This window comes from Pteronotus mesoamericanus, unplaced genomic scaffold (genome assembly GCF_021234165.1).
Source record: "Pteronotus mesoamericanus isolate MK-2021 breed Mesoamerican mustached bat unplaced genomic scaffold, CSHL_Meso_final contig_82, whole genome shotgun sequence".
Classification (NCBI taxonomy): domain Eukaryota; kingdom Metazoa; phylum Chordata; class Mammalia; order Chiroptera; family Mormoopidae; genus Pteronotus; species Pteronotus mesoamericanus.
Window position 1 is genome coordinate 6,300,515 of NW_026555265.1, and position 26,168 is coordinate 6,326,682.

At 37.9% G+C, this 26,168-nt stretch overlaps 1 protein-coding gene across 2 annotated transcripts in view; it reads right to left on the reverse strand.

The window, feature by feature from the left end:
• Positions 1-26,168, reverse strand: part of FGF12 (fibroblast growth factor 12) — a 492,718-nt gene that overhangs the window by 196,647 nt on the left and 269,903 nt on the right. For both annotated transcript variants that reach the window (XM_054585132.1, XM_054585131.1), the window contains one exon: positions 881-991. In XM_054585132.1, the coding sequence (XP_054441107.1) occupies positions 881-991 (111 nt within the window). The remainder of the gene's footprint in view (positions 1-880; positions 992-26,168) is intronic.

The following is a 26,168-nucleotide window of genomic DNA, read 5'->3' on the forward strand; positions in this document are numbered from 1 at the left end:
ACACTAAAGATATAGGAGTAAATACAGACAAACTTTAGGACACAGTATGGCACAGCACTTAATTTTAGAACAACACAAATTTTCCTCAGTACATTCATATCATTAGGCAGGAAATGAAAGGTATGCTGAGAGTGATGATTCTTGGTGCTGAGGTTTATATTCAAAATTTTTCCAAAATGCAAGTATATTCTATTATGCCTCAATGATTTTACTGAGTTATTAAACTTGTCAACTCCATAGTTAAATTAGTTAAAAACTAATTCCAGAGATATTATTAATATTTTAATATTTGGCATTTTTTATCAAAGATTATAAACACAATTTTAGGCCAACCAATTTTAATTATCCTGTTATTATCACATATACTACAAAACATTACACTATTTTAATAATTTTCCTTTTAAAACCAATAATTTTTCCTAAATTCAAATAAAATAACATGTAATATATACATATGTATATATTCGATGTTTACTTTAACAAGTAATTTTTGTCTACTAGAAATGATGCTCTAAGAATTATTCTAACGTTTTTAATATTTAGTTCTAGGATTAAAAACACCATCTTGTGCTGTAAAGTCCGCACCCTGTTCTTAGGAATACTCGTTGTCATCCTGACTACAAACACCGGGATGGAAGGATATTCTTGTCTTGTAACCAACTGGAACTCCTTCAAGCCTCCTAACTTCTCATATAGTACATAACATTTCTCCCTTATTTTTTCTGTGCTATTGGGAATCATAGCAATAAAAATAAAGGAAAAGACACCAGTTTATTTGTAGTTAAATAGTTTAAAAGGCAGCCTGGCCATGCTTTAAGTCTACAATACACTGGGCAAACATTTCGTTGTAATTGGATTGCAAGACTCTAATGTTCCTTACTGTAGTCGCTGTTTTCGTCCTTGGTCCCATCAATGGTACCATCTGGGTGCATCTGCAGGAAATATCCCTGCTGGCTGAATAACCTTGTCACAATTCCTTTCAGCTGGGGTTCTGAAAAACAAAAAGAAATGATTATTCAAATGTGTATTTTGCTTATAAAAACGCATACTTGCAAATTGTCAGAAACATTCTCTATGTAAATGCATAAATGCCAATGGCTTAAATATTAAAATAAGTGTTTGGAAAGGGGGCATTTTAGGACCGTATCTTCACTTTTGTTTCCCTTTAAGAGGCAGAGCCATAATACTATGCAGCAATAAACCAAATGTAAATAAATAAAAGCTAATTATGGTTAGCAGAATACAGAGGCATACTAAAAAGTGAATTATTTGTCTCTCTCGTGTATCTAGTGTCTGACTGAAAGTTTATGGTCCCATTCCAGAATCACCGTTTACACCAAACTGCCACTGTAATTCTTAAGCTTCCAGCAGTAATAATCAGCCCTGGGAAGACTTCAATTTCTACTGAATGTCAACTATCCATCAGAAGCTTTTGGGTTTTGAAATTCTGGTCAAGTTCAGCCAGAAAGAATGACTTGGATGAGAACCACAGGAAAGAGCAAAACCAAGGGCCAAGAGATGTTACTGGAAATGTGGAAACAGATTTCACCTTCAGTAAATACCTCCCCAGAGAGGAACCCCAGTACTAAAAAGTCATTTTTTCAGCCCCCAAATAAATCAATTCATGCATATGTCTCGGCCTCAAAATAGAAGTGGCCCTCAGCTTTCAAAAACTCCTCACTGATTACTGCCATCAAACTGAACTTTGTATACCACATTTGGATTTTCATACATTGGCTAAAATAAATATTTAAAGCTTCCTCGATGGGGTGCTGGCTTCTAGAAACAGCTATTTTCTACAGCATCAGTACCATCTTTGTCTCTACTTCAGTGCTGAGCAAAAATCACACTATTCTAGTGCATTTATAGCCCTAATTATTTTATAAAAAACGAGAACAAAAAATTCTGCTTCTCATGATGAAAATTGAGGCAAAGATAGAAATCACATGATTGCTGAAGTAGCAACATGTTACCCTCAGAAGGACAATCACAGAATTACAACTGATAGTCCATTTCATTCCTTTACCCATCTCTTCAACCAATATTCACTCTGATCTCTTCATCTGCCATGGAATATGTGAGGCACTCTGTGTTAAGCTGGACACATACACTCATGCTTAGGTCTACATAAGAATTCTAGTTAAGGAGTCAATGAACTTAACTCGTTGGGAATGGATCTATTCCCTGTAATATTTGTCTACAATTAGTCTTTTGCACGTATGACTTGATCACATACATTTGGGGATATGAGGCAATGCCTATATAAACATGGTTTTCTTTTTCGAAATCAATTCTAAGAAGCAGAAAATATGCCAAAAAAATTGGGAATTAGGAAGGAGGCTTATAAAAAAAACTAAACTGAAAATTTGGCATTCTGATTGATAACTATAATTACCTTCATAAGTGAAACTCAATTTATTTAATTTGTGTGCCTAAATTTCCTCATCAATAATATCTAGAAGTTAAACTAAATGAACTTTAGGTCCTTTCTATGAGTCTCTATTTGCTTTGGGTACATTAAAATCCTCTGCCCTGAGTGGTAGCGGAAATCAAGGAATGGATGCATCTTTAAAGTGGCGCTTCCAAGGGTCCCCACACAATTTGACATACTTGGGACATATTGGAAGAGCATGGAGCTAACTAACCTCACACACACAAACACACAAAAAAATTCCTAAACCCCAGTTACCATCTATCAAATCTTACCAACCTTAACAGGCTCAGCTCAAGATCACCTCCTCCATAAAGACTTGGAGATCGTAAGTGAGAACCACTTTCATAATCAGGGAAAATATGAAGAACACATGTGCCTCTGCCATGAGGCTGACTGACTGACATGCAGGTCCTGTAATGGCACACGGAGCCCTTGATGTGCAACCAGAAGACCCAGTATTGAACCACAATTGCCGAGTGGTCCTGAGAAAGTCATTTAATATCTAAGCCTCAGTTCCCACATCTATGACAGGGAAAAAAATAATTCCTATGTTAACTATAATCATTAAGATTTTAAAATAAATAAATATGTGTGACAGTATTAACTGCAAAATTCCATATGATTATAAATCCTAATTAAGATCTAATTTTTCAACCATGAAAATCAAGGAAAAAGTGTGAGGTAAAAGGGGTATTCTTTGAACAGAATCTATGTCTTCTGATTTCTGTTTTAATAAAATAATGAGACTGTAAAGTCACTAAACAGAAGGCAAAGAGTAGAAGCTAGAAAAGGATAGAATGAAAGGGGCAACTGTCTTATAATTCATATTTTCTTTCTAATCAGCTTGATAAGGTCACTTTAAGAACTCATGTTTTGGTTGATAATGAGTCATTAATGCCTGCAAATGATTGTTTGTTTTTTCTGTGATCCTCTTCTGAAGCTGTAATTAAACACTTCTTTAGCTACGGTGAAGCTATCCGCACCCCACCTCACTGCTGGGGCCCTGGGAATTCAGGTTGGTTACTCCTGTTCAAGATAATGAGCATTAGGCTTTTTTACCATCCCCCACTGCCCAAGAGCAGTGCCAGAAGCAGCTTGAAATTTGAGTTCTAATTATGTGATATCAATGAAAGTGAATGTCTTGCACTACAGATGTTTCAAAGGAGACCTGGCCATCCGTTGAACAAATATCCTGAACCTAGGATATGTCATAGAAAACAGTATTGCCTGCCTGACAGGTCTGTACCCTTAATAATATCTACCAAACCTTACCAACCTTTCTAAGCTCAGCTCAAAATCACCTTTGCTATGAAGGCTTGGTGACCATAAGTGAGGGTCAAATTTTATAACTGGGGGTACATGTTTTGTTGCATATTAAAGGAAGAGGGTCAAATATGAGACTATATTTGACACATCTAATATCCTGGGTGTATTCAACAAATGTGCTTTTTATTTGTCAGACTATGCATAGGGATTTGGTAGATTAATAAAACCTGGCTGTCCTCAGGGAGGACCCAGTGTGATGCATGAAACATATTTATATATAATACTAGTGTGGGGTGACTGTTAAAGGAGGGATAGAAGCAGCGTGACATGATGGCACCAAGGAGAAAAGGAATAATTCTGTCTCAAGGTTGGATGAAGGCACCTCATCTGAAGAGGGAGTAGAATTTTCACAGGTGAAAAAATAAAATAAAATAAAAATAAAAATAAAAATAAAATAAAGAGAATAAACAGTGAAAGGGAGAAAAGACATTGCAGACATAAAAACAATGGAGGGAGGCACAGAGAAACAGCATGGTAGACTCTGGCACGGTGCAGAGTCTGGAATAAGTGTAAGCTACGGCAGAGGTTCTTGGTGCTGACATGCAGGTAAGTGACTGTCCTCAACAAATGTTCACAGGTTAATGGTGGAATAAGAAAAATAGGGTCAATAAAATAAAATTTTTATTAAGATTTTTTTAATTTATATGATTTACCTGGATTCTAAGGTTATGTTTTCCCATTGCTTTTTCTTTTTTTTTTAAATTAATTGATAGTTATATTATTAGATGCGCAGGGCATGATTACCTTTTGTACTCTGAAGTCATATAGCAAATACTGTTCGCTTTCCTCCGAAATTAATTTCCTCTTCTTCCTAGGCACCCAGCTAGACCATATGTCCTAGTCTTCCTTGCAGTTAAGTTAGGTTTGGCAGATGAGTAAGTTATCACATGGAATGTAAGTAAAAGTTATGTGCGCCATTTTCAGGCCATGGATTTTAAAAGCAAATATTCTCCTCCAAATTTTCTTTTCCTTAACACTGGCTGGATTTAGATGAGAAAGTTCTATGGGATGTCAGCAAAACAGAAGAATTCTGGGCCCTGATAAACTGGTGAAGAAAAGACTGTCATCAGAAATATCCACCTTGTAACCAGGTGAATAAAAACAACTTTTGCTTGGTTGTACATAGTGACGTCCTTCCAAACAAAATAGTATGAAAAGGGGGTGGAAGGCAGGGGAATAACTTTCCAGGGGAGAAATCTGACAAACAAAACACTACCTCAGTCATGCGATCAATGTTAGGACCAAAAGTCATAAATCATATTGATAGTATGTACCTTTGATATGATGTGATGAGAACAATACTTTATTTCTGTGATCTTCCTCCCAAAAACTCATAACTTTTGTCTAACATTAAAAAAATTCCAACTGAATGACTTTCTAAAACCTAGCGGACCAGTAACCCTCAAAACTGCCAAGCTTATCAATAGTAAGGAAAGTCTGAGAAACTGTCACAACCAACAGGATACTAAGGAGACATGACAACAAAAGGTCATGTGGTATTCTAAATGGGATCCTGGAACTGGGAGAAAATACATAAAAACTAATGGAAACTGAAAGAAGTACAGACTTTAGTTAATCATAATGTATTGATACATATTCATTAATTTTCACAAATATACCAAACTAATGTAAGATGCTAATATAAAAAGAAAAATGGTGTAGAATATAGGGGAATTCTGTGTACTATCTTAACTTTCCTGTAACTATAAAACCAATTTAAAATTTAAAAGTTTATTAAAGATAGCTACAGTCACAAAAGCTAGTAAGATATTTTATCCTCAAAGAAAATGGGTGAGGAAAAAAAAACTAAGAACTTACAGTATTTGAAGTCCTAGCCACAACAGTGAGACGAAAAAAGAAATAAAAGAAATCCAAACTAGAAAAGAAAAAGTAAAACTGTCATTATTTGCAGATGACATGACACTGTATACGGAAAACCCTAAAGATGTTAGCAAATAATGACTAGAACTGTTAAATGATTTCAGTAAAGTAAGAGAATACAAAATAAATATTTGTAAATCAATTGCAATTTTTATATACCACTAATGAATTAATCAGAAAGATAAATTAAGAAAACAATTCCATTTAAATTACAATGAAAATAAAAGCCCTAGGAATAAATTTAACCAAGAAGGTAAAAGTATAAGACATTAAAGGAAGAAATTAAAGAAAATAAAAATAAATTGAAGTACATACCTTGTTTGTGGTTAAGAAGAATTAACATTGTTAAAGTGTTCATACTATCCATAGTAATCTATAGATTCAATGTAATCCCTATCAAAATACCATTGACATTTTTTCTAATGGACAAGAACAAATAATCCAAAATTTATATGGAACCACAAAAGACCCCAAATAGCCACAGCAATCTTGACAAAGAACAAAATTGGAGGTATCACACTACTTGACATCAAATTATACAAGGCCACAGTAATTAAATCTGCATGGTCCTAGCATAAAAACAAACATAGAGATCAATGGAACAGACTAGGGAGCCCAGAAATAAACCCCTTCTTATGTGGTCAATTAATCTATGATGAAGGAGGCAAGAACATACAATGGTGTCAAGACAGTCTATTCAATAAACGATGCTGAGAAAACTAGACAGATAAAACTAGACCACCTTTTTCTATCATATAAAAGAATAAACTCAAAATGGATTAAAGACTTAAATGTAAGACTCGAAACCATAAAACTCCTAAAAGAAAGCATAAGCAGTAAACTCTCTGACATTTCTCTTAGTAATATTTTTTCTGATATAAATCCTTGAGCAAGGGAAACAAAAAAATAAATAAACAAACAAATGAGACTAGATCAAACTAAAAAGCTTTGCACAGCAAAGGAAACCATCAAAAAATCAAAAAGACAACATATTGAATGAGAGAAGATATTTGCACTGATACATCTGATAAGAGGTTAATATCTAAAATTTATAAAGAACTCATACAACTCAACATCAAAAATCTAACAATTAAAAATTGGGCAAAGGATCTGAATAGAGGCTTCTTCAAAGAGGACATACAGATGTGGCCATATGAAAGACATATGAAAAGATATATTGAAGATGCTCAACATCACTAATCATCAGAGAAATGCACATTAAAACCACAATAAGATATTATTTTATACCCATTGGAATGGCTATCATTAATAAATCAACAAACAAGTGCTGGTGAGGATGTGGAGAAAAGGAACCCTCATGACCTGTTGGTAGAATTGCTAATTTGTGCAATCACTATGGAAAGCAATCTTGAGGTTCCTCAAAATATAAAAAATAAAACTATCTTAGGACTCAGTAATCTCACTTCCAGGTATATATCTGAAGAAGTCTAAAACACTAATTCAAAAATATATCTGCACCACTATGTTTGTTCAGTGCAGCACTGTTTACAACAGTGACGATATGGAAGCAAGTCAAGTGTCCATCAACACATGAGTGGATAAAGAAGTGGTGCATATATACAATGGAATACTACTTGCCATATAAAAGAATGAAATCTTACAGCATGGATGGACCTAAAGGGCATTATGCTAAGTGAAATAAATCAGAGAAAGACAAATACACATGATTTCACTCATGCATGGCATCTGAAGAATAAAATAAATGAACAAACAAAACAGAAGCAAACTCATAAATACAGAAAACAAACAGGTGGTTGTCAGATGGGAGGGGTGTTGTATAGATGGATGAAAAAGATGAAGAGATTAAGAACTACAAGTCAGTAGTTACAAAACAGTCATGAGGATGTAAAGCACAGCAAAGGAAATATGGTCAATAATATTTTAATAACTACAACATGTACGGTGCCAGGTGGGAATGACAATTACCAGGGGGATCGCTTCATAAATTATGTAACTGTCTAACCGCTATCCTGTACACCTGAAACTAATATAAAATAACATTGAACATAAACTGTAATTAAAAAATTATGAAAGGATAAGAACACAGGTTCAGCACTGCTTCCCCTCAGGATGACAGAGCAATTTCAACAATAATGGTTGAATTCAAAGCTACTTAAAAAAGCTGAGAGCAGAGCAGCTTTCCAGACGTTGCTGTTGGCTTAAAGCGTGGTGCTATGGGGCAGTTACCTGGTTACACAATGTAAACTCAACACAGAGTTGGACCTATGGGGCCCTGATCATACATCTGAGGATGAATACTAGATTACAGAAAATAAAATAAAATTTGAGATTTGAAAGTACCTTAGTAACTAATATTTTCACCAAAATACTTTCCATCATCAACATCAAAGACTTAAAAAAAAACCCTGAGGCACAAAGTGGATGTCAATGTATAAAGGGTATCTTGTGCAAACTGGGGGTGAGGGGGAAACAAGGTAGAGAAGACAGGAGGGGGAGGAGCACCGAGATGTGCACGAATTATTGGAGTGCGAGGGTGATAAAGGAAAAGGATTATAGGAACCTGTAATATTGCACCCAAATTTAGAGAAAATGCCCCATGTAAACTCCAGTATAAAATAAAAATGTAACAGAGACCCAAACTTTGTGATGAAAGCCATATCCAGAGAATTAGTAGTATTTATTGTGAAAACAAAGGCCATATTTCGAATAGATCTACTCTGTGTGTCTACTTTGCACACTTCCCTGATGATTTTACTACAGTTTTACACCTGAATGTGCAAGTTACGGTTTTGTTTTGTTTTTTCATCTTTCAAATGAGATTATTGAGACTCAGAAAAGCTACATCACTTACCTGAGTTTCCAGGACAAGTAAATGAAGAAAAAGATCTAGCTTAAAAGTCTATGGTCCTAACCACTCTCCAGCACCACTTGATCACTTTAAGAAGACACTGGCAAACCTGGAACATGTCTAGAGGAAAGGAAGCCAAATAAAGAGGGTTCTCTGGATTGTCGCAAGAAGAATGACTGAATGAACAGTGTGCATGCAGCCCAGAGAGGGGAGGGCTCAGGGCACGTGAGAGCTGTCCCTACTTTCTTGAGAGCAGACAGAAGAAGCATCTAATTTGTCCCATGTGACTCCATAGGGATAGAACTAGGGCCAAAGGGTAAAAGTTATCAGAAGGCAGGTAAAACAGAACTTTCTGTAAATTGTACTCAAAGAGAGAACAAGCTGTCTAAGGAAAGAGTAGGTTCTCCACCATTTGACAGGAGCAAACAGGGAAAAGCAGAAAAACTACAGGTTACAACAGCTGGGAAAAACATGGGTGTCTCCAAAGGCTAAGGCATTCTATGGGACCATGCAAGGTCCTCACCAACCCCGAGATTCTGGAAAGCTTTGGGATGAACCAGATGGCCCAGTAAATACAGGTTCACTCTTCTGTTTTTCTGTTTGTGTTTAGGACAGAGAACTGAAAAGATGTTAACCAGGCATCCTGAAAATGCAAAGTTCTTTGGAACTACTGAACATGAATTATGGAGTCATTTGATGAGGTTTCTGATCAGCATCTGTGGGCTGACAAAGGGCTCTCCGTGGAAAGCTCTCGTGCTGCCCACTTAAAGGGTTTGAGATGGCAGAGGCTGTTACAGTGATTCCTGTCCAGTGTTGCTGGGGCCTCAGCTGCTGCAGATTTCAAAATTAGACTGTAAGGGTTAGAAATTGTCCATAAACAGATACATTTCTCACTAAAGGATATAAACTATAGCACATTTACATACCATAAATCAAAGTCCCAGGCAAATCAGAAGAAATGGAGTACAGTAAGACATTTGAAAGAAGATAGAACTTTTCTGGGCTTTTGAACACACTACAAAAATTACCACCACACTGAGCTGTAGGAATTCATTAAAAATACATGCTGTTTAGAGAAAGAGACGTAGGCCTGAGGCCCTTCGTTTATCCAGTAGACTGCAGTGGGTATACCGAGAGGGGCACCTTGAGGAACAGAACACATAAAGCAGGAGACTGGTCACCATGGCCGAGCAGAATCTGCCACATGGAGTAGAGAGTCACACCTTGTCTGAGTCCTCAGTCTCTGCATCCATCAAACAAAGGTGACAGACACCATTGGCAGTTACGCACCTCCGAGGAGCCATGGAAATCTTTGCAAAGTGCTAATGATTGCATCTATCTATCTGGACATTTTTTCAACCAACAGACACTAATAGTGCATTTCATTCAAAAAGCAAGTTATTTATTGGGCGCTATGCTTTGTGGAGGTTATTCCTCTAGGCACAGGGGCTCGGTGGTATGCTATTAAACCAGCTGTGGAAGGAAGGAAGGAAGGAAGGAGAAAGAAGGGAGGGAGGGAGAGGGTATGCCCCCAATCTGATTCCCATGGGACTCATTCCCATGATGCAAACACACCCGCCATAGCTGATTTAAAACTACTACCTGGCATCACTGAAAGCAGAGTTGGAGCTGGGAAAAGACGAGCTTAATCAGCTCCAGCATACCACTGAATACAACAGAGAGCAAGACATGAAACTTACATTCTACTAGGAAAGACAGAACATAAACAGATAAAAAATTAGTATATAATACACGTTTCATATAAGAGCTTTAATAAAAACTAAAGCAATGAAAAGAAGATGGAGCACAGAGGGGATGCATGTGCTACTGTGGACAGAGTAGTTAGAAGACGGCATCACAGAGACCTGAACTACGAGAGGGAGCCAGCCACAGGGGGTATGTGAAAGAAGAGTATGCCAGGGACGGGGAACAGCAAGAGCAAGGTAATCCCAATACTTGAAAAGATTAGGAACCATAGGATTAGAGCCTCTCGGAGGAGCCTTCCTCCAGACCAGAAATTGGCACACTCCAGCCCTCCTGCTGCCAGTTTTGTAAATAAAGTTTTATTGGAGCACAGCCAGGCCCATTCATTAATGCACTGGCTACTTTCATGCTACAACAGAGATGAGTAGTTGCAACAGAGGCCCTACAGACTGCAAAGCCTGAAATATTTACTGAAGGCCCCCTACAAAGAGAGCTTGCCAACGCTTGCTCCAGACCCTTGTGGATGCATTCCCTTCCCCCGAAACTCACAAGCCCGGCCTTCCTCCTCTGCCCAGGACTCCTCAGTCTTCTGGGCTCAGCATTCTTCCACAGGGCCTTCCCTGACACCCTGAGGGAAAATTAATCACTCCCTCTGCAGAGCTCCCTGTGCACAGGTTAGGAGAGGACTCCCCACACTGTTACAGCTGCTTGCTTATGCGGCTGTCTCTGCTGTGAACTATGAGCTCCTCAAGGGCAGGGACCTTGAATTATTCATCAAGTCCCTCCCGGCACTAACACGGTACCAGGCACCGGGCAGGTGAGGAGTGCTCATATGGTGAAAGAAAGAAGATAAGTTATAACTGCTATTTTTCATTGTCACCTGTGACTTTCAGAGGAGCTCCTCATTTGTAAGAAAGCTGTTACAGCCTTTTAATATAATGCCTCTGGCCTTCAATGCATTTTCCTCCGTTCTCAGTCTCAGCTGTTCCACACTGAACAGTTTGACAAGCACGGCGGCATCCTTCCTAAACGGCACAGTTTCTAAAGCCCTGAGTTGCCTCGCACTTCAGCTGGAATCAAGTGACCTTGAGACGGGCAATTCTTAACCTTCATGCTGCCTCAAAGCTAAGTGGAAAGAACGGACATGCTTTTTCAGAGTATCGGCATCACTGAAGCAGCCCGAACAGGGGGAAGCAGGGCAGGGAAATTGAGCTAGGATGTGCAGTGCCGATAAGGACGGGATTTTTACACTGAGCCAATTTCACTCCTCCTACCATTTGCCCCCTCTCTCCCAGTTTCTTCTCTATAATATGCTCATAAAAATTTAAAATAACTCAAACACCATTTATTGACTTCCGACATGCACTCAGTGCTGGGTACAAAGATGAGTTAGATGCAGTTCCTGCCTGGAAGGCACCCACAGCCTCGTCTGGGAGACACATACACAACTAATCATTACAGCAGGGAACAGGGAAAGTGCTGTCACAGAGGAACCAACAAAATCCCTTGGAATCACAGAGCAGAGCGAGGATGCTAATTTTACTGGGGATGGTAGGTTCTGGGACAAGAAGCAGTTAAGAAAGGCTTTGATGATGAAGAGACACTTTACGCTTCACCTTGAATAAACAGGCAGTGGCGGGCGGGTGGGGGGGGCGTTGCTTTGAGCAACATCCACAGGAACAGTGTGGCCCAGTGGGAGTGGGCAAGCAGGTGGGTTGTGGTCAATGTGTGGGAGTACAAAGGAGTTAAAGGGGTGCACCTAGTGGCTAGAAGTGACAGCAGAAAAGAAATATGGGTCCAGAACCCTTAAGTGGCCTTAAGCAAATCTAGTAAGTTTTACTTTATCCTTTAAACCAATGATCTCCAAACTCTTATAATCATTCATCCCTATCTATAAAAAAATGGTATATTTATTATTTATCAGTTGAATGTATGCACTACTTCATATGCTGTGTATATCATACACATAAATCAAAGTTGAAGTGTTTAAATGAGACCAATTTTGTTAAACACAAACCAAAGCTGAAATAGTTTCTTTCCACAGATTGTTTTGTCTCACCCACTTCAGGTAGGAGAAGCCTCGGGTACCTCTCCATTAGGCAATGGGAAAACATTAAAGGCTTTTAAGTCTGGGGATATAGTATTAGAACAGTACATTAAGAAGCCAAATTATGTAACAATAGAGATAGTGAACTGGAGTGGGAGGTACTGTGGTCACGGAAGCCACTTTGGGAGCTGTCACACATCCCAAGGGCCTCGGGGAGGCAGTGGTGATGAGGGTGAAGAGAAGACATCGGCCTGAGCACTCACTGTGCTTGGCAGTGCTTAGTAGATGACATGATGGGTCGTCGACTCCTTTCAGGTCCGGGAAAATGTGCAAGCTCTTCGTCCTTAAATCCAAATTAATCATTAGGCTTCTAAGGAAGGAAGCCGTGGTTAAGTGTAGGATATAATTGAAATGTAGGGTAAAGGAAGCTTAATATGAGCATTCTCAGAAAGCCAAATTATTATTCTATTTTATTTTTTTTTTTGCCTTTCTAATGATTCCTGGTCACAGGGAGGCTGTTGATTCTGGCCAACCTCACTGAGTCACAGCTCTTTCATCTGTCTATCACCCAGGGAGGAAGACCTGGAATGGACACTGCCTTCCAGTCCACTCAAGACTGAGCTCTGGAGAAGGCAGGACATAAGGTATTGCAAAGATGAAGATAATCCTTGAATCTTAAGAGTTTAGAACTGGCCCTGGCTGGTGTGGCTCAGTGGATTGAGGGCCAGCAGTTGGACTTCCCATCAGGACACATGCCTGGATTGCAGGCCAGGTCCCCAGCTGGGGGCACACGAGAAGCAACCACATATTGATGTTTCTCTCCCTCTTTTTCCCTCCCTTCCCCTCTCTCTAAAAATAAATAAATAAAATCTTTAAAAAGTAAAAAGTGTTTAGAACCAGAAAATCCACTTGGAATCATCTAAGTCCAGGCTCATTCCACAGATGAAGACACAGGGCAGCAGGAGGGTGAATGCCTTGGCACCCACTGTCCCATGCCTGGAGTCAAGGCCCTTTCATACACCATGGCCCTTCTGCCTGTGCCCCTTAAAATAAAGTATCTCATATTTCCCGGAAGGATCCTGGCCTTGAACCAAACTAGCTGTGTGGTATCCGAAAAGATCTTTCATTTCTTTGTGTATAGGCATAGTTTGCTTCTTGTGAAATTGTTTGAATGAATAGGTCCCGCTTCTGGAGGCTCTTCTAAGGAACTATGACTACACAATGTGGGAGAGAGGGTATGGGGGTCAAATGAGAGGTGAGAGGTGATAGAAGAAGATTTGACTTTGCATAATAGGCATACAATGCAATATACAGGTGATATATCATAGAATTATACACTTGAAATCTATATAATTTTATTAACCAATATCACCCCCAATATATGTACTCTTAAAAAGGATACACATTATAGTGTACAATATGACCAGGAAGTGACTGTGCATGTATGGTAGACTTAACTTTTAGACAGAATGAATGTGGATATGAAGGCCCACGGTAGGGAGCAGTAGCAACGTGCAAAATTCTCCTGAATTTTTAGTCACAGGCAACATTTGCCAAGCATTTATCAATAAGAGGGACAGTATGTGGATTATCTCTGAATTCTCACAGAAATAACTTAAGTCAGGCCCTATCATTGAACCTTTTTTAATAAATTGAAAACTGAGGCTTACAGAAGTTAAGTCACTTGCTTGAAATCACAGAGCTATTTAAGTGCAAGAACCAGGTGTGCAACCAGATCTCTCTGCTCTTTTCACCTTCCAATCGCCAACCCTCAGTTGTCTCTTCAAAAAGCCTAATACGCTGATACTTCTCCCATCTTCCTTACTTGTGATTGGCCCACAAAAATGGTAGAAACCCTATGAAGCAAGAGGCTGGGGACAAACATTAAACTAAACAAAGACATGGCTTTTGGCTTCCTGAAGACAAAAAGGGGAGGAAATATAGACACTTTGTATACAAAATTTTTCTGTAAAAAAAAAAAAAATCCTCACTTGGCATAAAAAAATCTTCTCGGTTGGCCTTACGACCTTTTTTTTCACAGACACATCTTTTGGCTCCAGAAATAAATGAATAGGACCGAGTATTTGGGTGAGCACAGGCAGGACAGTTCCGCGAGATCAGAGGCACTGCACAGTGTTGGACCTGCCCTAAAGCTGTCCTGTATCTCAGAGGAGATTCGTTCATCCAGGCTGGCAAGGCTGGGGAATTCCCTCACACATCACAGATCTAAATTACCCGCCAGTGAAATGCTATTGTTGTAAAATGTGATCTTAATCTATCATCTTTTTTTATACCATTCACCAGGAAAAATTTGCAGCATCAACCAACGTGAGCTGAAGAGGTAATAATAGTTTCTGCAAAAGAACAATCTGTAACTCCAGAAGCCCATCAGTCAGCCCTAACTCAGTGGCAAGTTTAGTCCGGGCAGTGTGGTGTGGTGGGAAGCATGGTCCGGCGACCCTGACATCTGGAGACTAATCCCAACTGTTTGCTACTCTCCATCCCTATTGTCACTGCCTTTGTCAAGGCCACCAACAACTCCTGGCTAGATTCCTCCAACACCCTCCTCACTAACACTCTTACCCTATTCCAAACAACACCGCAGTGAAGATATTTTACAAAATAAATTGGATCGTATCACTCTCCTGTTTAAATCCTTTAATAGCTTTCTATTTTCATTTACAATAAAACATCAAACCCTTCCCATGTCCTGGAGAGCTTCGTACCATCTGGCTCCTGTCTATGCATCATCATCTCAATTGACTCTCCCGCAAGCTCACTAAGCTCTGGGCACACATGCCTTCTTTCTCCTCAGACCTAAGATCTTTATGTCTGCATTTCCCTCTGCCTGGATTCATTTCCCCCTAAGATAAAGTCAAGTATCAGCCTAAACAGAACTTCATACAGACCCCGCCTAGCCCCTCAACCTAAATATGTCTTTATATTAATATTCACATTCTCTGTCAACTCTATGTTTTCCCCCTTCATAGTACTTATCCCAATTTGTAATTAGATACCATTTTTTCTTTATTCGTTTAATGTCTATTTCCTCCTCTAGATTGCAGCATCAATGAGGCTGAAGTCATGTTAGCTTTATGCAACACAATACATCCAGTAGTTAGCAGAGTGACCACTAATACAGCATAGGAGGTCAACACATATTTGTTCAATGAACTAGTTTCTTCGCTCTGGGCTTCAGGTTTCATCTGTAAAATGACAGTTCACCGGCTGCAAATCTAGAATTCCAAAAATCTAAGGGACTCATAAATAGAAACAGATACTTACAAGCTATTTTCAGTAAGTTAAAATTGAAAATGGAGAAAGTATTTTAATAGATTACATCTCTCATCATGGTATATTAATAAAAATTACTTAAACTCCATTTAAAAATATAATCTTACACAAACTATAATAATGAAATTAACTTACTATCTAACACTACAATACATAAAAAAGAAGCAGAAATATTTATCAAATATGGACAGTACACTTGTGGTGTAAATATAGGTTGTATGCTATACCCCAATATGACTTTGAGAGGCTCTCAGAGACAACTTGAAAGCAACTAAAACTGACGTACAAAGAACTGCCACTGTGACTAATGGTGAGAGGCCATTACAGATACACAGATGAAGAGTCCCATGGGAAAGACATGAGCCAGAAGTTTCAGACAGGAGCGCCAAGGCAACCCTCCCACAGGTGGCCAGTCTTCTAATTCCAGAGACCTATGCCCAAAAAACAAAACAAAACAAAACCAAAACCAGACAAACAAAAGAGAAAAAAATGCCTGCTTATCTCCTGGCCAACTCTACAGGAGTATAATTCAGGATGCATTGCAACAGGGATTGATCTATCCATAGCTAAGGATCCTCCAAAACTATTCTGAGAAAGCCAGCTTGCCTTTAACACCTATTGAAAAAATTGCCAACAGTTTGCCATTTATATGTGACACATCCTACTAAGAAAAGGCATGATTTGTCAACTAATAAAATTTTTAATTTTCATGTTTTTTTAGAAAAACGACTACACAGTAAAATGCACATTAAATTTTATCTATGTGTTACAGAACCAAACATGGGGAAAAATTGTTTTTTATTTGATGTTTCAAAACCTTGCACCTAGTTCTATAAAAAACTAGTTTAATTTTAGAATCTCTGTCTCTGTTTCTAAATGACAAGATAAGGGAATAAATGTGAATCTCTTTGCAAGCATGTATCCACACAAAACTCCTTCTCTATATGGATCATTTTACTGTCATAAATGTGAAAACAAATTAGATCAAACATTCATGAGATTTTCTCTGTTAACTTTAATACTGAGACTTCAAAAACTTGTTGATGTGCCCAAAAAGGATTTTGATGAGTAATTTTAGTTTAGGTTTTGTTGAAAATTATCTTTATTACAATTTGCAGATTTATTATAATTTTATATACTCATTCTCTTTCATTTATTTGAATTCTCTATTTAGCAAGAAACATTTCAATCATGTGAAAAATGCAGAGATAACAATAGCTCTCAATAAGCAATTACACATTGTATGTGTAAAATAAAATGCATTTCGATCTTTACAACAGCTTTATAAGGTTACTTATTTTTCTCATTTTACACATGATGAAACTGAGGTACAAAGAGAAGTAACTTCCCAAAGTCCCACATTTCATAAGTAAAAGGGTGCTGAGGATTTGCGCCCAGGAAGGCTGCCCCCAGAGCCCACAGTGCAGGCTGACGTTCCCCACCTCCTCTCTCATAACTGTGAACTCACCACCCACATTTAACAAATCCTAATATTTTCCATAACTGCTTCAAGTCTGTTTATAAAATTAAAACATTATAGTCATCTCCTAATTCCATTCCATTATTTTCCTAACCAAAACCAAACATATTTCTGAACTTGTATATATATATATTAGAGAGAGAGAGACAGAGAGAGAGAGAGAGAGAGAGAGAGCTTTCTTCTTCATGTTTTGTTCCTCGCTCCCTCTGGATGTATCCACAATAATATATGGTGCTGTTTTGTGTATTGTACATTTTCACATAAAATATATCAGGCTACATATACCACTTCAAGATTCAGATTATCTCATTCAACATCATATTAATATTATATATTTGGATTTTAAATTTTCATCTGATCTGAAAATCTAACATATTATAACCATTTTGCATTCACTGTAGTTTCTAATTTCATTTTTTTAAATTTCTATCGTCTAAGTTTCAGTTTTCTATTTTTTTTTTGCATTTGTTTGCCTCTTATTCTTGTATTCTTTAATTTGGATTGATTTACTTTTGAACACATGCATAGACTTTCTTTCCTAATATTACAATTACTATATAATTATTCCTAGATTTTTAAAAGCTACTTTCTCCCTAAACTACCCTGTTCCTAGGTCTTTTAATTAGTGAACATTTAAAATATTCTTATTTTAAAATTTATTTCAGATTGCTCTAATATCTGTAATGTAGGGGTGTGAATTCTTCAATTTGCTGTGTCTCATCCTCAAGTGCCTTCTGTTGATAGACTGCCAGATTTCCTTCAGCGGGAGTGGCTTTGTGAGGTGCCGGACTTTGAAACCATCAGGAAGGGTTTGCAATGGCCTTTCATGATGTTTTGTGGATTTCTCCAACTGCAAAGACATTTTTACACTAACTTTTTAGACTTGAATGCCCGCTAAACAAGAGGATATTATTAATATTTTACAATTTGGTACTGGACCTTGCCCAGGAAGGGGTCCAGGTTTAGGTTTCCAATTCCTCAAAGGCAACATTTTCTACCTGTTACCTTAGGTGGGCATCAAGCTCCTTTCAGTTTTCCTTGGCGTGTGAGGGATTTTTCTAACTTGCCATTTCTTAGAAGGAGCAGTGACTCTGTCACTTGTCCCTGCCTGTCTAACCATATATTTTTAAGTGGGAGGCAAAACGCTTTTTTAAGAGCTCGCTCACATTACAATAGTCAAAGTCTTATCATTCCAACTTCAATGTTTCTTAGGCCTCCTGTCTTTAACGGAAGTTACATTACGAGGGCAACATTAAAAGTGTATAGCATTCAACATCATCACTGTGGTTAGAACTGTGCAATAAGCCAGGGCTAAAATAAGCAAGGCCTTGAAGACTGAGTGATGAGTGAGCACACCAGAGCCCTCCAGGGCCGGGAGCCCTTCGAGGAGATCGGAATACAGGAGAGAACTCATTAGTTGCATGTTCCCAAACTTCAACTCTTAAAGGAAAAATATTTGTAAGTAACTTATTCAAATGCTTTCAATGAAAATAAGACATAAAAACAGTTATCATTTCTTCTAGAGGACTACAAACCTCCAGTTGGGAAGATATTCTTATTCCCCCCTCCATACTTTACAGGTGAAGGAGTGAAGTCCCAGTACAGGAAAAAGGATTCTTCCTGACATCACACATTCATCAAAATTCAACCAGAACTCTTTCTCCTAGTTAATGATACAACTTTTCTAAAAATGCAAAGACACAGACATGCGTACTTTTGCAGTTAGAAACTAAATGGGTAAGTCCCAGATTACGGATAAACATAATTTTAGTAAACTTAAATTCCAGATTTCTAAAAGCAACCGTGCAGGAATTTTTTTGTTCATTTAAGCGAACAGCTCTCTAATAACATTCTCAGACTTAGTTTATATTCTAATTTAAGAAAGTAATGTTCATTTGTTCTTTCTTGTTTATTTTTTTTATCTTTTCCCCAAGTCAGAAACAATTCTTACCTAGCTTCACTAATTCACGCCAGCCTTTATCATATATGTAATAAATACATGTCTGTATGACTATTTTTTAAAGATATCAATACATATAAATTATAATATACATTCTGGGGATAACCTAGGCAAAATGGCATAAATGCCCCTTTGTACTCTGATGCCTGCAACAGTAAAAGAACTACAAGAGCATAAAGGAGAGGAAGAAAGCTTTAGTTCACTTGGAAATGTTAAAATAATGAGAAGTGCAGCAGGGCTGCTCCCCAGAACGCCCATTGCACACGCATAACACACGCATGTCGTACTCGTGCCCATGCCCATGTGCATACACAAATAATAATTTTGGATTTTTTTCTTAAATTTCACAAACCTAACGATACTGCCTTATTGTCTCAGCTCAACAATTTTAATCTCTACATTTGGGCACCAATATACCCTCAGAAGAAAGTAGAAAAATACCAGCCCAGGAGTGAGAAGTTTTAAGTTCTAATCCTTGCTCCAATAACTGGGCAATTTACTTCTTTCCTCAGTTTTCCCACGTAAAACTAAAGGAGTTGGATTGTCAAGATCACTTTTAGGTATTTTATCCTATGGTTTTAAAACAATCATAGTGGTGATTATAAAGCTTTTAGACTTATTATTTTATTATGTTTTAGTTGTTGGGTACCATGAACTACGCCCATATGTGCACATATTAAAATACCACATACTATGTAACACAAAGCTTTTACAGCTTAGTGTTTAGGGAAAAATAGCCAGGAATTGATAACAAGCTCTAAATTAAGGGCTGTGCCAGAAATCTGTGACAATACTATATCAGTTCCAACTTTAAGCAATAATAATTAATATCCTCTAATAATTAAGGGGGCAATGTGTAGTTTCCTTTCCAGGTGCCCAAGTCTCCCTTTCTTGTCTCATTATTAAGAGTCACAATTGACTGTGCAGCAGATAAACCTCTGGGCAAAGCATATTTTATCTGTTGCTTAATGAACTGGCATCTTCTTGGAATTCAAAAGTTCTGGAACTTAATAGCGGTTGCCAGATAATTTATGGTTGACTTCAACATCCACTTTCACATCAGGAAAACTCTCAGGCTATTTCAAAGCCTGAAACTTCATATTAACTTTCATTTGCTAAGTTGAAAACTTACCAAACCACATTCCAGAGGAAAAAGAGAGGGTGGCTATCAAAGTAGAAATTCACAAGAGAAAATAAAAAACCTAAACTATAAAATGCTGTGAAAAGGTAAATAATGATGATGTTACTTTTAAAATGGTATTCATTTCCAGTAATTCTATTTACCATAATGAGATAGTAAAAATAACCTGAGGAAATCAGTCCCTACTTATCCACTAAGGAGTACAGTACAACTTCTTAAACTTCTTAGTGCAACATTGTTGAAGGCAGTTACCTCATTTCACCAGAATGGCTCCTGTCTCCCTCAGGGTCTAGTGGCAAAGGAAAGAATGTTATATTCTACACTTAGGCCAATGCTAATCAAAGACAATATAATGCAAGTCATATAGGCAAATTTAAATTGTCTAGCAGTCACATTTAGAGCAGAAAAATAAATAGCTGCAAATATTTTAGTAACATGTTTTATTTAACCTAATATATCCAAAGTATGCAATCAACACAAAAATTATCAACAAGGTATTTTACATGTTATGCTATGTCCTCAAAATCCACTGTGCATTTTATAATTTTAATACATCTCAATATGAACTAACCACTTTCAAGTGTTCAAAAGCCACATTAGCTAGTGACCACCATACTGGACAGCATAGCTCTAAAGGGTTATATATCTTGATAGACATATTTCTCCAAACAGCAACTATGTGCCTGCTACATAAAGCAATAATTATCTCAGTAACCCATAATGTGAATTCTCAGAATAAAAATGTAGAGATAACCAAAGACTATATATGCTCTGAAAAATACATATCAAAAAAGAGGCAGAACAAAAATTATATCCTAAGCCTCCTGCCGGCCGGCCTCGCTTCCCTCCATCCTTACACCGGCCACTCCTCCCACAAACACTCTGGTTTTGGTGCTGTTCCAAGAATGCAAGTGTGAACAGGAGAGTTTGGGTTGGTGCCCTGGTGAAGTTGACCCTGTAATGGGAAAGACAGACCCTAATTAAGTAATCCTATAGTTAATTAATTACAAATATGAAAAGTGCTCTGAAGGAGTCCTGGCTTCTACAGAGGAGGAAGGATGGACCCTACTTAGTCTCAACAGAGTTGCTGTAAATTGAATGTCTGTGTCCTCCCAAAATTCATGTGTTGAGAGCCTAACCTCCAAGGTGATGATACTAAGAAATGGGGCATTTGATACGTGATTAGGCTCTGCTATCACGTAGGAGATTAATACCCTCTTAAAAGAGGCCTCAGAGAAATCCCTCTCCCCATTCAACTGTGTGAGGTTACAGCTAGAAGATAGCTAGCAGTGAGGAAGCTCGCCCCTACTAGACACAGAATCTACAGGCACCACGATCTTGGACTTCCCAGCTTCCCAGAAATAAATGTTGTTATTTATAAGCCTATCAGTGTGTGCTCTATCACAGCAGCCAGAATGGACTAAGATGGGAGTCAACAATGTGTTCCATTAGGACAACATTGAAGATGAGTCCTAAAGAAGAGGAAAGAATTAGCTTGATGGAGCAGGAAGGTGAGAGCAAATGTGGGAAGTAGAAGTAATAACATTTCACAAAGGGACAGCAGTATATGAGAAAAGGTTCAAGGACAGAAAGAAACTTTTGTGAATGTAAACAACTGAAAGTGTGGCTGGAGTTTAAAGTCTAAGAGTATGGAACATGGCCCAAGGTAAGTCGAGGTAAGTCATTCAGAGTGTTTAGGCCATGTTGAAAGAGTTAGTCAGAAAGCAAGAGTCATCTGGGAAACTCTGGACTGAAAAAGCAATGGCATATAGGACAATAGAAAGGCAAAGCTAGGGTACACTTCTTATTGCACTTTCCCATTAAATTAGCCACTGATACAGTGGTCCACCTATACTCACGCTGGCCACCCTTTTCTGTCTGTCAATGGAACAAAAATTCAAAATACATAGCTATAAAAACACGAAAAGCACTGTATAACTGTAGCCTTTGATTTTATGTAACTTTTGTCCAAGGATAATAGCCTTTCTTTCCTTACTAATTATTAGTGTTCTCTTCTCTATTGCCTGTAGCAATAGTAAAATGTATTGCTTTTTTTAAAAAAGTACGAAGTCACTCAAAGAAAGCTGCTGGTTTGCTCAAGCAAGAGAATTATTTTTCTTCCTTTGCTATTACTAACCTAGAGAAAATAATCACCCAAATAAATTATAATTATGTAACAGTTAATTCATAATTATGTAAGTTATATGGAGTATTTCCCAACTGTATTAATCTAATATATGTAATTACAAAATTTGGATTATAAAAATTACCATGTAGAAGAAATGTCTAAATTTTAACTTTTTCAAGGAACAATGGAAATACGTTGAGAAGTTTTAAGCATGAAGATGGTACAATCCAACTCATTTTAAAAGCTCCGTTGAGACTACAAGAGAAATAATAGATAGGAGAACAGGCAGGGAAATGAGTTCGACAGTAACAACAGTGGATCCATCAGGAGAGGGCAGACTTGGATTAGAGTGTTCTGGAGACAATTTAATTCAGGATGTAGAAACTGTCTTGATTTAGTTATTAATTGTTGGTGGGCAGAGAAGGAGATGCACGCAAGGGTAGTAAAAATAGACAGTGCAAGTATGGAACCAAGACACCGGCCGAATTTTCTCATAAGAAAATAGAGTAGACCTTACTTAACCGACATATCTCTCCCTACCCCTGCAAAATAACTTAGGCTTATGACATGAAAGTCACAGTCGAGAGTTTATACTTCTCAGACCCTAATAAACACTATTGACCACTGAGCTCAGAACGCCTGTGTGAGACATTAGGGAGACAATGGGGAGCTGTTTGTGGCAACCTGGGCCCTTACTCTTGCAGACACTCTGCACTGGTTGTACATGCTGTGAAGGTACACCAAAGGGTGAAAAGGCAATCTTAAAAGTGGCCATTCTCACCCATCTTTGAACTCAGATAAGCCTCATGATCAGACCTCACTTAGTGAGTCAAGGATTAGTCCAAGGTTTCTGGTTTAAAGAACATAGATATTGGTGCCATTATTTAATAAGGTGACACTAAGAGAAAAATAGATTTGGGACTAAATCTTCAATTCAGTTTGGGATATTGTCACTTTGAAGCACAAAGTGGAAGTCAGACATACAGAGCTAAAGCTCAGATGGGTGTCTTTACTAAGTATATAAATGTGGCAGCAGATGACCTTCAAAAAATAAAGCCACGAGACTACATTGTGAGTGTTTAGGTCCCAGGACTGAGCCTTGAGCATCTCCAACAAATGGAATAAAAGAGGATAAGTTAATTAAGGAGACCAGGGAGACTCCAGAAAGATGAGCATAAACAATATTTCAAAAGGAGGGAGGGACCAGCAATGTCAAGTGTTAGCTGGTAAGAGATGAGGAAAATGAGGATTGGACAGCACCCACTAGATTTAGTAAACTGAAGGTCATTAGTAACCACAGCAATAGCAGTTTCGTTAGTGTTGACGGTAAAAGCCAGTTTAGAAAGATAAAAGGTATGAGTGATTCATCCACACCGCCTGCACAAAAGTCAGCAGTAAATATAGAGGATTTTAACTTTGAACATGAACAAAAAGAAAAGTAAACACTGAAAAAGGACTGGAGATTGTGATAAGGTTGCTGGATTGTTTTAGAAAGATTTAAGTCTGTTTCGAACTTCGCATCTGATAGATTCCTTGTCTCCAGGATGGGTGAAAAGGGAGAAAGGGTTAAAATGCACAAATTGCCAGTTATAAAAACAGTCACAGATATAAAGTACAGAATAGGGAATACAGTCAATAATATTGTGACAACTATGTGTGCTGTCAGATGGATAGGACAATTATTGGGGTGACGACTTCATAAGGTATATAAAGAGCCAAGCACTGTGCCATACACCTGAAACTAATATAATATTGTATATCAACTGTAATTTAAAAGTTTAAAAAGAAAGATTTGAGCCTGTTGAAAAAACAATAAGAACCCAAGAGAGAGGAGTTAAGATACAGTAACCTTTCTACGGAAGTGGAAGGGGATGAAATTTAGAACAGGGGAGACTGGTCTCAAATAGAAGAGAAAACAACTTCATTGTAACAGAAGGAAAAGATAAAACAGGTGTCTATTTACTTACATTCAGATACAAAAGTGTTCAGGAGCTCCCAAATATGGTAGCTCCTCTTTATAGCAGGTAATTCTCTCTCAAGATTTCTAGTACATATGTGAGAATTCTGGGGAAACACACACACACACACACACACACACACACACGGAGTATGAGTAATGGCTTTATCACTGAGTCATTAGAGTTTCCCACTGCCAAGTTCCAGGGGTGCCACTCAGAGCACCATCTGCACAGATAGACTGGAAGGCCAGTTTGCTGTGTGTTCCTAAGTCAGGAGAGAAGAGCAAAAAGAGACTGCTTTAAATATTGGGGCAACTTGACCCTATTCCTAACACTACCATTTTGGGCAAGTCACTTACATTCTTTGCTTTATAATGTCTTCATCTGTATAGAGTAGCAATAGATAATAAAAGATAGATAGATAGATTGATTGATTCCAAGGAGAAGCTATAAGAAGTGTGTCGTTCAGGAAGCATGTGCAAAGACACACATATGAATGGACTTGTCACATTTAATGAATTTCACTGTGGCTGTGGCAGTGAGTTCTTACAATGTCCTGAGTACTATGTACTAGGGTTGTATAGGTTGTATGTAAATTATCAAATATCTCATTGTCACTGGGTTCCTTCTGTTACTATTTATTTTTATGTTATGACATAGTAATAACAAATCCTAAATTTCTGTAGATGTTTTCTAATAAAATTTTATATGTATTAGAATATTAGAGATATACAGGTAGCCTATTTGTTCCATGAAATACACCTTTAAGGTAGATATTATTCAAACCCACTCTTAATATATATTTTTAAGGCTCAGGGTAAGAGACCCATACACCCTATGTTTAATATTTAAATTCATAAATCAAGGTAACTGTTTAATAAAACATATTTGGTTTTGCTACTTGAAAATTATACCCTCCTAATGACTCAGAAACCAGAAATTTAAATTTTTATATATTCTTTAACCAGAAATTTACAGAATATAACAGAAAAATTAAAGAATATAACAATGTTCTTTAAACCAGAAATTTAAATTTTTCAGAGTATTGCCAAAAAGGGCAGTACTGAGAAAACTTGTACCCTAGCTCCTAGCTCACACCTCATCCTCCCACCCCAGGCTCCCGCCAAAACCAGCAGTGACAGGGGCCTGATACAGATTCATGTGGACACAGAAGCCCACAAGTCCAAGCACCATCCACAACACACCGCCTGCATCAGCCCTGGCTACCCTTCCGGTCTGGGAGCGTGCCTCCTGCAGAACAGCTTGCCCTGGGAAATGCAGACCCTAGGAGGAGGCCCACACAGCCCCTGACAAGGGGCTCAGAGCTATTGGGTAGGGAACTCTAGGACATGGAATGGGAAAGCATGGGCTCCAGGTGAACGTGAACCCTTCCTTAGCCCCGTGGCCTCCATGCTCCACAGAGAAGGAATAGTCTGGAGGAAGGCAGTGCAAAGTCCAGGACAAAGACTTCTGTCTAAGAATTAGAAGAATCATTAGTCATTAGTGTAATTGTTAGATTATTTTAACATTAAGATAACAGGCCCAGAAAGGTAAGGTAATTGACTGTTACTTAGCCCAATTACTATACATGGTAAGCTTCCAATACAGGCTGAAGAAATGAAGAAGAAATGACACATACTTGGTGACATTGTCTGAACATGAACCTGGTTATCTTCTCTCTAGAGTTAATGCTACAGTTCAAATCTGACTTAAACACATATTGCTATGTGAGTTTTTTATGGCTTTGTATATTTTGTGTTAGTTTATTTACCCACACATTTATGTTTGTTAGTGTGTAAGTTTGTATGTGCACTGAACATACACACAACATTCTAGCTGCAGTGTTTCTCAGGAACATACCTTAAATAAGATTTGTAGCAATTCCTGTTTGTGTACTATTTCATTACGGGATTTTTCCCTACACAAATTTCATCTGCCACAAGTTCTGACCAACTTATGAGTCAGGGATAAAATGCTTATACATC